We start from the raw sequence: 16001 nt of genomic DNA on the forward strand, positions 1-16001 counted from the left end.
CTTTTATTTTTGGAGTTCATTCTCATCTACTGACATCAATTTTAGTGAATTCTTTGTTACCGAACCCCCCCTCCTCGCCTTCAGCCAAAGTTTATTGCTCCCGATCATAAATAACATCTATTTTGTCATAGCAGGCTGCTATTAATGGGTGGCCATTATGCCGTATTGAGTGTATTTCATGGCTGTTCTGCAGTATGTAAGCGATGGCCTTCAGGACAGCCTCTGATTCATGACTGGCTTTTCTGCAGTGATGGACTCAAAAGGAAATGTTCTTTCAGTGGACTTTACTCATTGTCTCAGGGTTTATCAGCAGCGTTATGTAATGAAAACAGAGATCCATGAAACCATTGAAGTTAAGAGCCTACGGCCTGCCAGCCAGACCACTGATGCAATTATATCAGTCAGCCCCACTGGCCTACTGATGCACTTCCAAAAAACAATTATTGTTTTAATAACATTTATTATATATATATATATATATATATATTTATTATATCTTATATATATATATCTATCTATCTATCTATCTATCTAGCTATATATATATATATATATATATATATATATACTATATATATAATATTATACTTGAAATAGTAAAATATTAATATAAAATATATTAATAAGAAAATGATTACATATTGTATAGTTATAGAATGTATTTACTGTTATAAAGAAAATAATAATAATAATAAATTACGTTTTTTTAATTGTAGTAGTAATAATAATAATAATAATAATAACTGGGGTTCTGACTTTATGCTGAATTAATTTTATTAATTGTATAATTGATATATCAATTATAATGAGAATTTGTGTGGAAAACCTCATCAAATGAATGTCAAAATGAAAAAAACAAAATACAATTCTTATATATGTAATACTTATATTTTTGTATTACCATGAAAGGGTCTTAAAGATAATAATAGTAATATAGTAATAGTAATGATGATAATAATAATAACAACAAATATGCAATACTTTATGAAGATATATATATTGCTCTAAACTTAAGAAATGTCATGAAATGAATGTCAAAAAGCCAAAAATAGAAATTTGGAAATAGAAAATATAATGACCATAAAAAGAAAATAATCATCATCACTACCATCATTAAAATAAAGTTATTATTATTATTATTATTGTTTTAAAGTAGAAATATTTTGTGTTCTGACTTTATGCTGTATTAATTCTATTATAGAATTAATATATTATGTATTTAGTTATGTATATATTATTAATCATGGAGAAATTGGGTGGAAAACCTCAAAACATTAATACAAAACATATTAATATAAAAATGACAAAAATGTAATACTTATTTTTGTATTACCATAAAACAGTCTTAAAGATCATGCATGATGAACATCATGAAATTAATGGCAAAAATAGCAAAAATCCCAATGGTCAAAAATATGCTTATTTTCTTCAAGCAGAAAATGATTCCTTTTTGTTTTCTTTAGATTTTGTGGTAAAATGGGACTTGGACTCGGTTGGACACATCTACACAGCGCAGGAAAACAGAGTGTTCTGTTACATCTGTTTGCTCTGTCTCTCTAGTTCTGCACATTTGTACTGCAGTACACCTTCATTACCTACATGTCCTCAGCTTGCCCTTTTTCTCCCCAGATACCTTATTGGTTCCCTGTCTCTCTCTGCTTTCTCTCTTTCCACTGCCAATCTCTTCCTCTATTTCTCTCTGACAGAACATGGGCTGGTTATCAGAGAGCCAGAGATCTGTCTGTCCTATTGACCTTCTCACTCTTAAAGTCAACATGAAATGCTCAAGCCTCAACTGACATATAGCATTTACAAGTAAAACAGGATGTTCAATGACTATGCTATATGTGGTACACTAATATTTCATTCCAAAAGCCATTCCATAGCTTTTGTCACTGTCTGCAAAGCAGGAGCTTCTAAGGAGAGCGCACAATGTTGTTTAGTATAGCACTTCTGCTAATTGATTTACCTTTGTTTTCTTGGCCTCCTTTTATCATCCTGGACAGACCTCTGGAAAAGACCAGAAAAAGTGTGAGAAAGATCATTAAAGCTGAAGCGGAGTCATTGTGTGATGCTGACTCACATGAATGAGTGTGTAGTATGTGGAGTCCTCTGGCGTGTTCAGGGTCTTTGGTTGCTGTGTGCGGCGAGACGTTCGTGACTGCTTTGTGTCGTCTGTGGATGAGAAAAATAAAGGCTGAAAACCAACAGAAAATGTAATATTTGACCTTGAAGTCAATACTTTTAAACCCTTTCAAGATGTGATCTTATGTCTAGTGTTATAGGTCTGCTTTGTGAATAACAACTAATTCCCTGGTGGCGAGCCCCACTGCTACACAGAAGAACAGGATCAGCACCCAACATCCAGCTGACCTTTGACCCCTTTGTTCTTATCGAACAAACCATGCGGGATTTTTTAACCCTTGAGCCTTGCTATCAATCAGAAATGCCTTCCAGTCACAATATGTTCCAACACTGACACAGACAAGTAAAAGTAAGAATGAGAATGAAGCTTTGTTCTCAACCCTAGTCAGCTTTCTTGCTGTCTATTGTCTACATAGGCTCCCTTCTAAGGCAGGCAGAATCCTAGCTGATACTGAACCTCATAAATTCCTGATTTGAAATGCTCACTTGAACTGTGCAGGAGGACTTAAATTGACTCCAACAGAGTTTGACGTTAGCAAGTTGCTACGCTAACAATGCAACTTGACTGAGCATAATAATAAATTTTGCACAAACTGGGTAAAATAGTGAACCTTTAGTTACAATGATTATTATTATTAATTACAACAATTAATTATATTATAAGCTTTCATTACTGAAGGAAATACATTTATATTTTCTCTTTCTTCGTCCATCATCCACTCAAAAAATATTTAGTATGAATATATATTTGAAAAATCCCATTCATTTGATTACACATAAACTGACTAATAAACTAAATGATATGCATATTTTTACATTAATGAAATGGGTAAAATTTCTATACATAAAAAAATATAGGCAGAGTTTATTAACTATTTGCATCTATTTGATTTTATTTAAAATACAAATAATATTTTCAGAATGCATTTCTTCAAATTACTTCGAATCAGCACAAATACTTTCAATTACATTTATTCAGTTAATAAGTATGATGAGTTTAAACTATGGATAAGCTAATTCATAAAATTTGGTTCCACTTTATACATACATTATTAAGTGGCCTTCTACTACTACTGTATACTTAAATCAAATTGTACTCATTGTGTCCATATTATGTTGCAAAACACGGTTTTACTTTATTTCAAGGTGTCCTTATTACAGTGTAATTATATATTTCAGTTCTGAGTAATATTAATTAACTACATGTACTCACTATATGGGTAGGTTAAGGATTAGGGTTTGTCTTAGGGCTACTTGCATGTAATTATGCATAATTTGTTGTTATTATAACAGTAGGTACATGTACTTTAAAAAAAGTAATACTTTAAAATAAAGTAATACCAAAACATTTTTGCTGCTATTGAGCAGGTTTGGCGGTATGAGTAAATGCAATTACAGAAATAAATTACAGATGTAATTACATGCAGGTATATATTTTTTTAATACAAGTACAATGTAAAAAGATGTACATACACACCAAATTATTAATTTATAAGTAAGTACATAGTAAGGCCACTTAATATAAAGTAGGGCCTTACATTTATGAAATTAAATAAGTAGGTACTAACCCTGAACCTGCCACTGAAAATAACATTAATCCATGTAGCTACCTTATGTTACCAGTACTTTCTTAGATAAGTACACTGTAAGTACAAGTCATGTCAAAAAGTGCAATGTCAAAAAAGTGTAACACTCAAAAAAAAAAAAAAAAAAAAAAAAAAAAAACCTTTGATACAGAATACTATCTTATCAAATATGATTTTTCTTTGCAATCAACACCGAAAGGTACAAAAATGACCTTTGGTTTATTTGAATAGTGTCTGCTAACTCAAGCTCTGTTTATCATGTAGAAAGGTCCGGCGTAAAGAAAATTAATCAATGCCCACCAGGACCAGCGGGCACGGGCTGGAGAGTTTGTCATATTTATTAAATGTGTCACTTGAAAGGTCATCAGCAATTCTTGATTGCTCAGAGGTATAAAGCCAATTTGCGGCTCTTATATTAATGCTTGCTGTAATTGCCAGGGCACTTTTGCATGCAATGCGATTAGCATTTAAAGACCTTTCATGTACATGGAAATGTGACTGCCATTCAAAGGGCACTTCTATGTGGAAACAATAATATTTGTACAATAATAATTGTTTCCATACAGAAAGACTCAGGTTAAGATTATTTATTTTGACTGTGGAGCTTCCAAAGACATATTACAGTCACAATAAATCATTAATAAACATGGGGCAGATGACCACAGTATTTATGAAGCAAATGTAATCACTTTAGGAAGATTTTTGTAGAAGTTCAGCTTTCACAGATGAGATTAAGACTATGTGACAGAGGAAAACAGATCAGGAGGCCAGGCCACATCTGTCAACACAGAAACCATAATCACTGCTGACAGAATAATCTGGTTTCGTTTAGACACAAGGTGCATATCAGGAATAATAGAATCTGCAAGAATTATCCTCCCAAAAGTAATTAGACATATCGCAACAAAAATCAAATGAATAGTAGATTTGCTCAGCTGGGGGAAATTTTCTGATGACACATCTTGTTGAGCCCAATTTGCATGTTGTGGCCCTAGACATTCAATTTTTGATAAGATCAGTCTCTGTTAGAGAAAAGGAAACTTTACGTTCTGATAAAATTGACAGCTACAAGTATACTGCAGGAGTTTCATTAAGATAGAGTTTTCCGTAACACTTTATTCTAAGGTGTCCTTGTTACACGTTACATGTACTTACTATTATAATAACATTTAATTATGCATAATTACATGCAAGTAATCCTAAGACAAACCCTAACCATATACATGTAGTAAGCAGATGTAGTTAACTGATATTACTCAGCACTTAAATGTATAAATATACTGTAACACCTTAAAATCTTTGAATTTAAATGTACTGCCCCATGTACTGACAAGCATACATTTATGCTATTTCTACTGAAACATGTATGTCATGTATTTAATTATATTGTAATTACACATTTGTTGATTAGAACATTTAAAATACATGAATTGAATGTAAAACTAAATAACACATCACAGTTAAAATTATAATCAAGTACTTTACATGTGCATCAAAATAAGTGTACTTCTTAAAAACATGACAAAAGATTATTAAAACAATGATTTAAAATGTACCTTAAATTCAAACTTTTAATTTGACATCATTAAAAAGTGCACTTTTTTAAAAGTATATGTTAAAGTCAACAAACATGAGAATAATTACAATAACTAAGATGTTAGACATGACTGGACCAAAATTTATGAAGGACATTTACCTGGTGGCTGGTAGCAGCCCATGTAGCCATTCAAAGGTTGTCCTTTCACAAACATCCCATTTTCGCTGGGGTTGAGCTGATGGGCAAGTATGATTTCATTTAACTTCTTCTGCAGTGATAAGAAATCTTCAGAGACCTTGGTTACCTGAGCAGGTTACAAAGAATGTTATCAACTGAATTTTGTGTAAAGCCTCAAAAATCATGAGGCAAAGAATGTATATCTTAAATCAAGTCTTATATTTAGGATGCTACTCTTTGAAAGATTAGTCCAGGTTTGGATTGATAATCAGGGTGATTAAATGATGACACATTTGTCCTTTGTGGGTAAACACACACACACACACACACACACACACACACACACACACACACACACACACACACACACACACACACACACACACACACACACACACACACACACACACACACACACACACACACACACACACACACACACACACACAAAATAACTCACCTGTTTGCAGAGTGACTCCACTTCCTCATCCTGTTTTTGTGATGTGGCTTTCAGGTTTTTTCTGTCTTTGTAACCTCTAAAATTGCTCTGGATTTTAATGGCTGCCTGCTCCTCATCATATTGGGCTTCCTCAGCCTGAGAATCCTCTTCTTCTTCTACCCCCTTCCGTTCCAGCTGAACATCTGTGATGTCCAGAGCTTCCCCATCCTCCTGTTCCTCCATCTCCTCAACCATTTCTTGCTCTTTTCCAGTGGCTCCTTCTCTCTCTGCTCTCAGTCCCTTTCTCTCCTGGTGGCCTCTCTGTAAAACAGTTGCAGCATGTTCTTCATCTGCCCCTGGAGACTGACTGGAATCTAGCTCTTGGTCTTCCTCGAATTCTAATGGAGGTGGTGGGAGTTCCTCAAGAGAAATGTCTGGTTCTGAAGCATCTGGATTAGCCATATCTTCTTTTGGCTTTTTATTGGGGATTTTGCCTTCCTCCTGGATCCTTTTTACGCTCTTTGTGCCACACGGAAGTTACTCTGAAAGACCACACAGCGGCTTTGGCCTCTTCATCTTCTCCTGGTGGTACAGCTGGAGCCTCATCCTCCTGTTCCATGTCCTCAGTGAATTCCATCAGTTCTTCTGGAGGTGGTGGATCTGGAATAGGAAGCTCCTCTTCAAATGGAGGACTCTTTGTCTCCTTCTTTCCTCTAACTGGCATCTTCCCCTCATCTTGGAGTCTTTTACGTTCTTTATGACCTCTGAAGTTGCTCTGGATAACAGTGGCCGCCTTGGTTTCCTGTTCATTGTTTTCATCTCCTCCACTTGCAGCCTCTTCCTCAGCCTCCTTCCCTTCTTCCTCCATATTCTCCTGTACTTCCTCTTGTACAGCATCCAGATCTTCTCCAGGGGTGACTCCTTCAGGGGTGGATGAGGAAACGGCCAGCTCATCCCCTGTTAAAGTCTTGTTACGTTCCCGACGCTCCTTGTAGTTCTTCCTTTCCCTGTAACCTCGGTAGTTGCTCTGGAGGACCACAGCAGCCTTTTCATCAGCTTCATCCGTTACCACTTCACCTCCTTCCTGTGGATGTTCCTCTGTAACTGGACCTTCCGATTCTGATGGGGCCTCCGTCACTTCCTCTGTCTTCTCAGCTTTTTCCTGCTGCATGGCTTCCCTGTGTAAAATAAATCACTTTATACTACCATAGCACTGTTGAATTCTTGATTCTACTGTATAAGCCTGTTTCCACTGCAGGAACTTCCCCAGGACCTAGGGACTTTGGGCCAGTACTGGGTGTGTTTTCACAGCAGGAACTAGGATCTAAATAAAGTTCCGGGTGAAAAATTTGCCCCTCAGAGGTATTACTTTTTCAACAGTCCTGAACTTTCGGCTGTGGGATTTGGGCGCTGAGCATGCAGATTTGTTGAGTTCACGCAACATTATTTCAACCAACATTTATTCGTATAATTTTCAAAATATTACTGTTATTGTGTCATGAAATGTAGTTTTAAGAGTACTACAGGCGAGAATATAGTTGTTTAAAAGTCAAATCTGTGGTTTATTTGTAAAGACAAAAACTATTTGAAAATGTGCTTCCCTTATTTCGGAGATGTGAGGTCTACATGATCATCGGGCTCAGTACATCGCTCAGTATACATCGCTCAGTGCTCATGTATACGGACGAGAGCAGCCTCAAATTGGCTAGTCCTTTTGACATTTGCCGCTGGCTCCGATGTCTCTGTAGTGGTTAAACATGAGATATAATTAGTTTTGGGTAAATCTAATAAGTCTTCTTTAGTCTTTATTCTATTATTCTATTAATATATTAATATGGTATGTATGTATGTTCCCTGAACTACATTTCTGCGGCTATTAATACCCTATGTTTAAATGAAAACGAAAAGAAGCAGTGGTGTTTGATATCATATTTCGTTTTATTGTAAATACAGCAAGGGAAATTGCAGTAGCCGAGGCGAGCTGACTGATGCTGCTGTTCCATTTGCAGAATTACCAGACTTGTGTCGTCCTGTCCCTGGGAGTTCACACTCCTGAGTCCCAACTAACGAGGACGCAAGACCAAAATTTGCGTACTGAAAAATGGGAGGAGCATTTGCGCGCAGTCCTACGTCACCAGACTACTTGCCTAATTTTCATGGTACTTTAGACCACAATGGAAACACATACAGCAACAGGTGTGGGGACAAAAATGATCCTGGGACAAATTGTTCCAAGTAATTTCGATGGAAAAGCAACTCATGTGTAACAGTGACCTTCATGACTCTTCAAGGTTGTCAATATCACCGTATTACTGGGCATCTCTAGTTTCACTTCACGCCTTCTCTCTTTCATACCAACACAAGTTGGTATAGCTGTTGCAATTGATACTATCTTTCAAATTTGGTAAAATGGCCTTTCTAGGACTTTAGTATTAATTTTACGGTTAGCACATGAAGACAATGCTTGGAAGAACAAGGAACCAATAGGACAAAGAGCTTGATGAGATGGATTTTAAACTGAATGATGAACCTTTGATTGAAAATGTTGCTTTTTATTTCTAAGTTAATCTACAAGTAGGAGGATAAAACCATCTGGAATAAGAACAGGACTTACTTTTTCCTCTTGAAGCTTTTCCTCTCTTTGTGTCCCCTGTAATGGGCTTGGATCTTTGCAGCAGCTTTGTTCTTCTCATCTAGCAACTCCTTGTATTTCTGCCTTGCCAGATATCCTATGCAAACTGTATGAAGATGCCATGATTTAGTGCAAGTCTTTTCCTTCTAACCTCATTTAATTCAGTTTCTTCAATACATTTTTTATATTTTTTGTCTTACCTGCTTGGAATTGTGTGATAAGAGCTTCTGACTTTGCTTTGCTTTTGTCATCAGCCACTCTTTTCCTAACTTTGTGTCCTCTATATGCTAGAAGAAAGGAGCTTTTAGAGCTTGTTCAGCAGAGTATTCTGCATTTTAACATCTAGTCAACAACAACAACAATATCAGCAGCACACCTGACTGCAACACCACAGCACTTTGTTCTCGCTTTTCCAGAATCAAATGGTATCGTTTAAATGCCAGCCAGCCCCGTACATATGCTTGGACCAGAACAATTCGGTCTGTGGTCTGCCTCACCATCAGATTCAGTTGCTCCGCATGATAATACTTAAGAAATACCTGAACACATAACCATCAGACTTATGAGCTTGATTGAACAACAATGACAGTTATTAATGCCATTGACTCACAAACCTTTGTTTTTCCCAGAACCCAGTTCTCTAGTTTGGCCTTCTCCAAAATAACAGCACATGTCTCAGGATTCACTGCTGGCTCCTCATTGGCTCTAAATGCTAATATAGAATATCTGAAAAGACCAATGGTTAGTAAAAGGCAACTCTGAACATAACAGTTTTGAGAAATTATGGTTTAAAGATGCAATCCCTTTCCACCACCAATGTGCTAGTGCTGGTATAGGAAGTGGGGGTCTATTATTAGTTGTTAAATGGTGGTTCTTGCCAGTTTTGATGGCTGTTACTTTGGATGTTAAAATCAGTTTTTAAAACTAAGACCAAAGATCACGATGAGCTATAATGGGTTCCATGATGGTTTTGTTTGAAGGGGGATTATGTATTCACACCATCATGTTTAATTCCTCAAGTCATTTGAAACAGTTATGGGACGGGTCCCTTGGCTCCAGCACCAATATAAACACCATTTAGGTGGAAAAGGGGTTTATGCACTTGAGACACAGTGATATGTAGTATCAGTCCAACCTTTCAATGAAGTTGTTGAAGAGAATGCGATGAGAGTAGCCCTGTCTGCGTATCTTGGCCGTCTCTAGAATACCAGTGTAGCGTAATTGGATTAGAACCTTCTCCCTATCAAACTTATGGGCTTGGCGATCATGTTGGGGTTTTATGCAACGCACAAAGTGAGGCTGGCCTGCCACCATCTTTGATAATAGGTCCATTAGAGAATACTGCAAAGTACAGTGAATAAAGCAAGACTGTGTTCAAGAGTGACAATTTTTATTGGTTTTTATCATTATTAGGTCCTAAAAAGACTTACTCTGAAGTAAGAGGCCACAGTTTGAGTCTTCATGTTGGTGGTCTCTCTGGGGTGGTGTTTTGTGTTTTCTATTATGTTCTCCGTTTTTGAAAAAAAAATATTTTGAGTGCTGAAAACGTGATCATGAAAGTCTAAGGGATATTGGGGGTCTTTTATATACTGTAAACATAAAATTATCTGTTTATAATAAATTCATGCATGTCTCCTCTTGGAAAATCTTATACAACAACGCCAAAGGACAGGGTAAACACAATCACCGTTTGTACAGTGTCAACAGGCAAGGCAAGCATTGTTTTGTCATGGGTGGGAGTTAATTTCCGAGAGGAAGACTGAAAAAGAAATGCATAAAAATCGTGATAAGACGGTCTGATTTGATATATAGTAAAGAAATAACATGAAATTAATTGCAGGATTAATTTGCAAAGCAATCAAACAAGCATTAATTACTTATGACAATCATCAATAAGGCCAAATTCCTTGTTTGAAAGGGCCATGAATATTTCACCAGGCTATATTATCAAGGTGTTTCAGTGTTGAACACAAAGCAGAATCACACACTGACACAGGTGCTTTTATTTTACGTGGGCTAAAATGGATGGAATCTTTCATGTAAAATTTTCTAAAGACAGCATGTTTAAATATGCAAATGAATGGTAATGTATGCAGGTCTTCATCAAAGACATCATTTCAATGTGTTTAAAACCCTCATTCATTTCAGAGTGCAACCTGAATATGAACTCTAAGTAGATCATGTGTTCTCTTAATAATTCTCTTGGGAATAATAAACTAAATGCTAAAAAACATAAAACTTGGAACACAAGTAGATGTTTTTAAAATGCGACTGCACATAAACACATGAAGGCAATTCTCCTAAATTCCACAGGGACACTCAATTCTAATGTGTATTATATGAACTAATCAAGCTGAAAATCAGTCAATCTACAAATGCATTAGCTATTAGACAGCTGGTAGGGTCAAATGAGAAGATACTGTTTCATTCACACAGACATGGGTCATTTTCAGGAAACAACTTTTTTCCCTCAAATATTGGGATTAACAGTATAGTAACTAAAAGGGGAAAATATATATATTTGTACACCACAAATTCAAAAATGTTAAGGATGCATCAACCTAAAGTGATCAGCTAATGTCTAAGGTAGTACTGTCCTGGTAATTTGTGCCTGAGGTGGGAACAATGATTTCCTGAAAGTTCAGAAGTAACTTTTTCAAATAAAATGATAAAAAAGCACCGTTTTCTGAGAAAGACCCACATATATATACAAATAGACACCCAAAACCGAGGAGCAAAGTGCCGGCTGGCAAAAGGTGCATATCCTCTATGAGCACGTCTCTAATGTACAGCACAAATACTACAGGATCATTACCTCACTGAATGATACAATACTGAACAACATAAGACCCTCCAGCTTTAGACAGAAGATATTATAGAAGGAGGAATGGAAATGTCATGGATGGGTATGGAGTGTGGAAAGACAGAGACAAAATAGAGGTGGAAAGAAAATTAGTATATTCCAAAAAGTGAAACCACTGAAGCTCCAAGCAAAAAAGTAAGCCCACTACCTTATGAATGCCCACATTTAAACATCAACACCTAGCAACTTCAGCATTTTTTTGAAGTTATCCAATCTATATAACACATATAGATCATTTACATACAGAGATCTTAAAGGTAGAGTAGAAATAAGAGAACAATATGGAGCCCCTAAGAGGACATGGTGATGAAAAATGACATTTCAACGTTTCTACAAAAGTATTGTGTTTCCCTGAGAAACTCTGTTCAATCCAAAACATTTGCGTTTTCATTTATCATCATTTATATCTTTCGCAAAACTATTGCTTTTCCAAAAGAAACTTTGCATTTGCTTGCAAAACACTTGCAATCTCTCACAAAACTATTGTGTTCCCCCATAAAACTTTGCGTTCACTCACAAAATATTTGCAATCTCTCACAAAAGATTTGCAACCTCTTGAAAAAATACTGCATTCCCCTGAGAAATTTTCTGTTCACTCGCAAAACATTTGCAATCTATTGCACAGCTATTGCATTCCCAAAAAACTTTGCATTCGCTCGCAAAAAAATTGTGATCTCTTGCAAAACTACTGTGTTTCCCCAAGAAATGTTGCATTCACTTACAAAATATTTGCAATCTCTTACAAAACTATTGAGTTTCCCCAAGAAATGTTGCGTTCACTCACAAAACATTACATTCGCTCGCAATCATTGGAAATCTCTCACAAAACTACTGTGTGCCCCTGAAAAACACTGCGTTTTCTCACAAAACATTTGTGATCTCTTGCAAAGCTACCGTGTTTCCCAAAGAAATGTTGCGTTCACTCTGAAAACTCTCGCAACCATTTGCAACCTTTTGCAAAACTACTGCGTTCCCCTGAGAAACTTTGTTAGCTCGCAAAACATTTGTAATCTATCACACAGCTATTGCATTCCCAAAAAACTTTGCATTCGCTCGCAAAACATTTGCTATCTCTTGCAAAACTATTGTGTTCCCCAAGAAATGTTGTGTTCACTCACAAAACATTTACAATTTGCTTCCAACCATTTGCAATCTCTCACAAAACTATTGTGTTCCCCTGAAAAACATTGCGTTCACTCCAAAACATTCGCAATCTCTTGCAAAACTATTGTTCCTCCAAGAAACTTTGTGTTCACCCACAAAACATTTGCAATCTCTTGCAAAACTACTGCGTTTCCCAGAGAAATGTTGCATTTGCTCACAAAACATTTGCAATCTCTCGCAAAACTACTGTGTTCCCCCGAGCAACTGTGCACTTGCTACAAAACCTTTACATTTTCTTGAAAAGCTATTGCATTCCACTTTAAAATATTGCGTTCGCTCAGAAAAAAATTGTGATCTCTCGCAAAACATTTGCAATCTCTCTCAAAAGATTTGCAACCTGTTACAAAACTACTGCGTTCCCCAGAGAAACTTTATTTTCATTTGCAAAACATTTGCAATCTATCACACAGCTATTGCATTCCCCAAAAAATTCCCAAGAAATGTTGCGCTCACTCCAAAACATTTGCAATCTCTTGCAAAACTATTGTTCCTCCAAGAAACTTGATGTCAGAATTGTCCTTTTTTTGTGTAAACATTTTAGTCTCTTTCATATCTTTGTTTATGTGGTATGTTTGAAAAAAAAAGATGCAGAAATAAATAACATTTAATAACACAAAACATTTGCGATCTCTTACAAAACAATTGCATTTCTTAAGAAATGTTGCATTCACACCAAAACATTTTCTCGCAAAACTATTGCCTTCCCTGAGAAACTTTGCATTTATTTACTAAACATTACATTCTATAGCAAAGCAGTGTTCCCCGTAGAAACATTGTATTTTCGTTCACAAAAGCACAGAATTTTGTGAATTTTAATGTTTTTCCTAACACCTCATATTACTAAGTTTTGCAGGTGAATGCAAAGTTTTTCGGGAGAATGCAATGGTTTTGTGAGTGAAGGGAAATACACTGAAACATGATTTTCCTTCCATCTAATTTTGTTTTGTTTTTGTTTTTTTTTTTGTTTTTTTTTACCATCACCATGTCCCTTTAGGAGCTCTATAGTACAGAGAGGAGAAGAGGTCAAAATGAGGTACCTTGGCAAAGTTAATGGTGCGTTGTGATTGTTGTGTACCCATACGAGCAGATCCCGCAGCCTTGCCTTTAGTGTGAGCCAGGTTACCTGCACAAAGAGAGAGGTCAGGGCAAATATCTGCTTTTACTGCGATAACCAAACACATTAGAAATCTGCTGTTGATATTTCATTAGATTAGATCACATGTTCTTCAAAGATAATCTACAATTTATTCCAAGGTTAACCATTTCAAAGGCACTGGGATATATGGTCTTTAGAGGTCAGTGCTGACAGATAAATAAGCTTCACAATGGTCAAGTAGCTAACAAAAGCCTTATGAATGAAGCTTAGGTTTGAAATCCCAGCAGACTTCCTGAAAACAATCCCCAGTGAATCTCACAGGACGTAATCGACTGTGTCAGTCAGACGACCTCCATTCATCACGTCAGATCACATGGGAGTGAGCACATTTTCTTTTCTAGAGAGAGTGCTACATTCATTCGTTCAGACCAATAGATCAAATGCCCTGCTTAACGTTTCAGACAGGATAGTGTTTGCACTGTCATTTCCATTCTGTGAGATTGTGGTGTGGCCTATAATGCAGTGTAATCTAATAGAATGTGACTATACTTACCATTTGGCTGCTCATGCTATGCTAAAATACACTATATTAGTATTGTTTTCTCTAGTGGGTCACATAATAAAGCATACAGTGTCATACTGTTAGCAACCCTTGTCACTCGTCCCTAAATTTAAAGGACTAGTTTGTGTGCTTATAATTATAATCTGTGGGAGGGCTTAATATTTAAAAATTAAAATAAATCTGGTTTATACCAAAAAGGTTGTTTGAACCGTAAAGTTGTATTTTTAAGTGTGATTACTTTTCTGTATGGATGAACTTTAGATGATGTGGCATTTGCTCCATATAAATGTCTACATAATTTACAGGAAATTCTGTCTTCTGTTTTATTTAATTATATATATATATATATATATATATATATAATATATATATATATATATATATATATATATATATATATTATGGATTCTGTAAATGTAACATCAAAAACATTGTCTAACAAATCAATTAAAAAACATTTAACAATTTAATCACACTGAAATAAAAAGATATATTTTTTAAGGTAAGTGGCTGCAAACAATTTATTTTAGCTACATTTAATAAAAAATAAAATATGTTGTAAGTTAGTCAACTAAATTTGTTTAATTAAATGTAGCTAAAATAAATTGTTTGCCACCACTTACCTTCAATGAAAATAACTGACAACAAAACATTGCATTTTTATTTTTTTGGTCAAACAAGGTGCTACACAGATAAAAATAACTTTTATGGTGTGTATATATATATATTTGTTATATATGATTATTATATGATAGTTTGTTGTATGTTGTTTTTTATGTTATTTATTATTTTTTTTATTTGATTGAATTGAATTTGAATTGAATTGAATAATAATAATTACCCCCCACTCAATGTTTTCATACTTTGTATTAAATTAAATTAGTATTATATTTGTATTATATTATATATAGCCACACTAATGGCTATACATTATCTTTTGGGGGTAATTTCTCTGCCAAATTTGGTGTGCAATTTTTTTTGTGATTTTTTTTTTGTTATTTGTAATAAGTGTTTGTTATGTAGGGCTGTTGTATTGGGATATGGTGGTTGTAATTGGTGGATGTAATCATTCCCGCATTTTTTTATTCTGTTTTTTTATTGTGGTAGCTTCAACAAATAAATAATAATTGAATGAGGCAACTACACAATGATTGGATTGACTGACACATTGTTAGAGGTCACTGTTTAGAAAATCTGTCTCATACAGAGAGGACAAATGAAACACACACACCAGAAGCTTTACAAGCACATGTCTAGATGAATGTGTGTGGATTTGTGAGCACTTTAGCAACATAAAATAATTATATCTGTATAAAAAAGGACAGAAAATGAAGCATCTAAACAGCAGACATTCCAAAGGCTTTAAATGTTTCTAAAGAGTGCAAAGTCAAAGCAAACCTGTTTTAGTGAGCGGGTGAGTAACCAGTTTACAGATCAGTTCATTCTCTGAGGACCTCAGCAGAAGAACAATATCAGCAGGCAGAGCATCTCTGTTCTTAGCCAGAAAACCGCCGGCATTATAGATCACCTAACCACACGAGAAACAAGATGTATTTACATCTACTAGACTATTATTCTCACAGATTAACTCGGTTTAGAGAGATTAAAATTCTGTTAACATTTACTCACCCATACATACACAAAATCAGATATTTTAACAAATGTGTTTTAATTTTCTTTATAGCAGAATGGACAAGTTCTTAACACAATCTTTGTTTGAGGAATCCAAAATGGTTCTTTAATGACACTGCTGTGAAAACTCCATTTCGTATCCTTTATTTATAGAAATGTGAATGATGT

The 16001-nt window shown here is 35.3% G+C and overlaps 1 protein-coding gene across 1 annotated transcript in view; it reads right to left on the reverse strand.

The window, feature by feature from the left end:
• The window catches only part of LOC109050412 (myosin-IIIb), an 81710-nt gene that overhangs the window by 1258 nt on the left and 64451 nt on the right, over positions 1-16001 (reverse strand). Inside the window, 15 exon segments of the mRNA XM_042752053.1 lie at positions 1970-2010; positions 2084-2175; positions 5428-5572; positions 5906-6412; positions 6415-6438; positions 6441-7062; positions 8499-8622; positions 8717-8803; positions 8893-9055; positions 9131-9242; positions 9652-9857; positions 9947-10024; positions 10198-10275; positions 13581-13666; positions 15600-15729. Of these exon segments, the coding sequence (XP_042607987.1) occupies positions 1970-2010; positions 2084-2175; positions 5428-5572; positions 5906-6412; positions 6415-6438; positions 6441-7062; positions 8499-8622; positions 8717-8803; positions 8893-9055; positions 9131-9242; positions 9652-9857; positions 9947-10024; positions 10198-10275; positions 13581-13666; positions 15600-15729 (2495 nt within the window).

Source organism: Cyprinus carpio, chromosome B24, assembly GCF_018340385.1.
Source record: "Cyprinus carpio isolate SPL01 chromosome B24, ASM1834038v1, whole genome shotgun sequence".
Taxonomy (NCBI): Eukaryota; Metazoa; Chordata; class Actinopteri; order Cypriniformes; family Cyprinidae; genus Cyprinus; species Cyprinus carpio.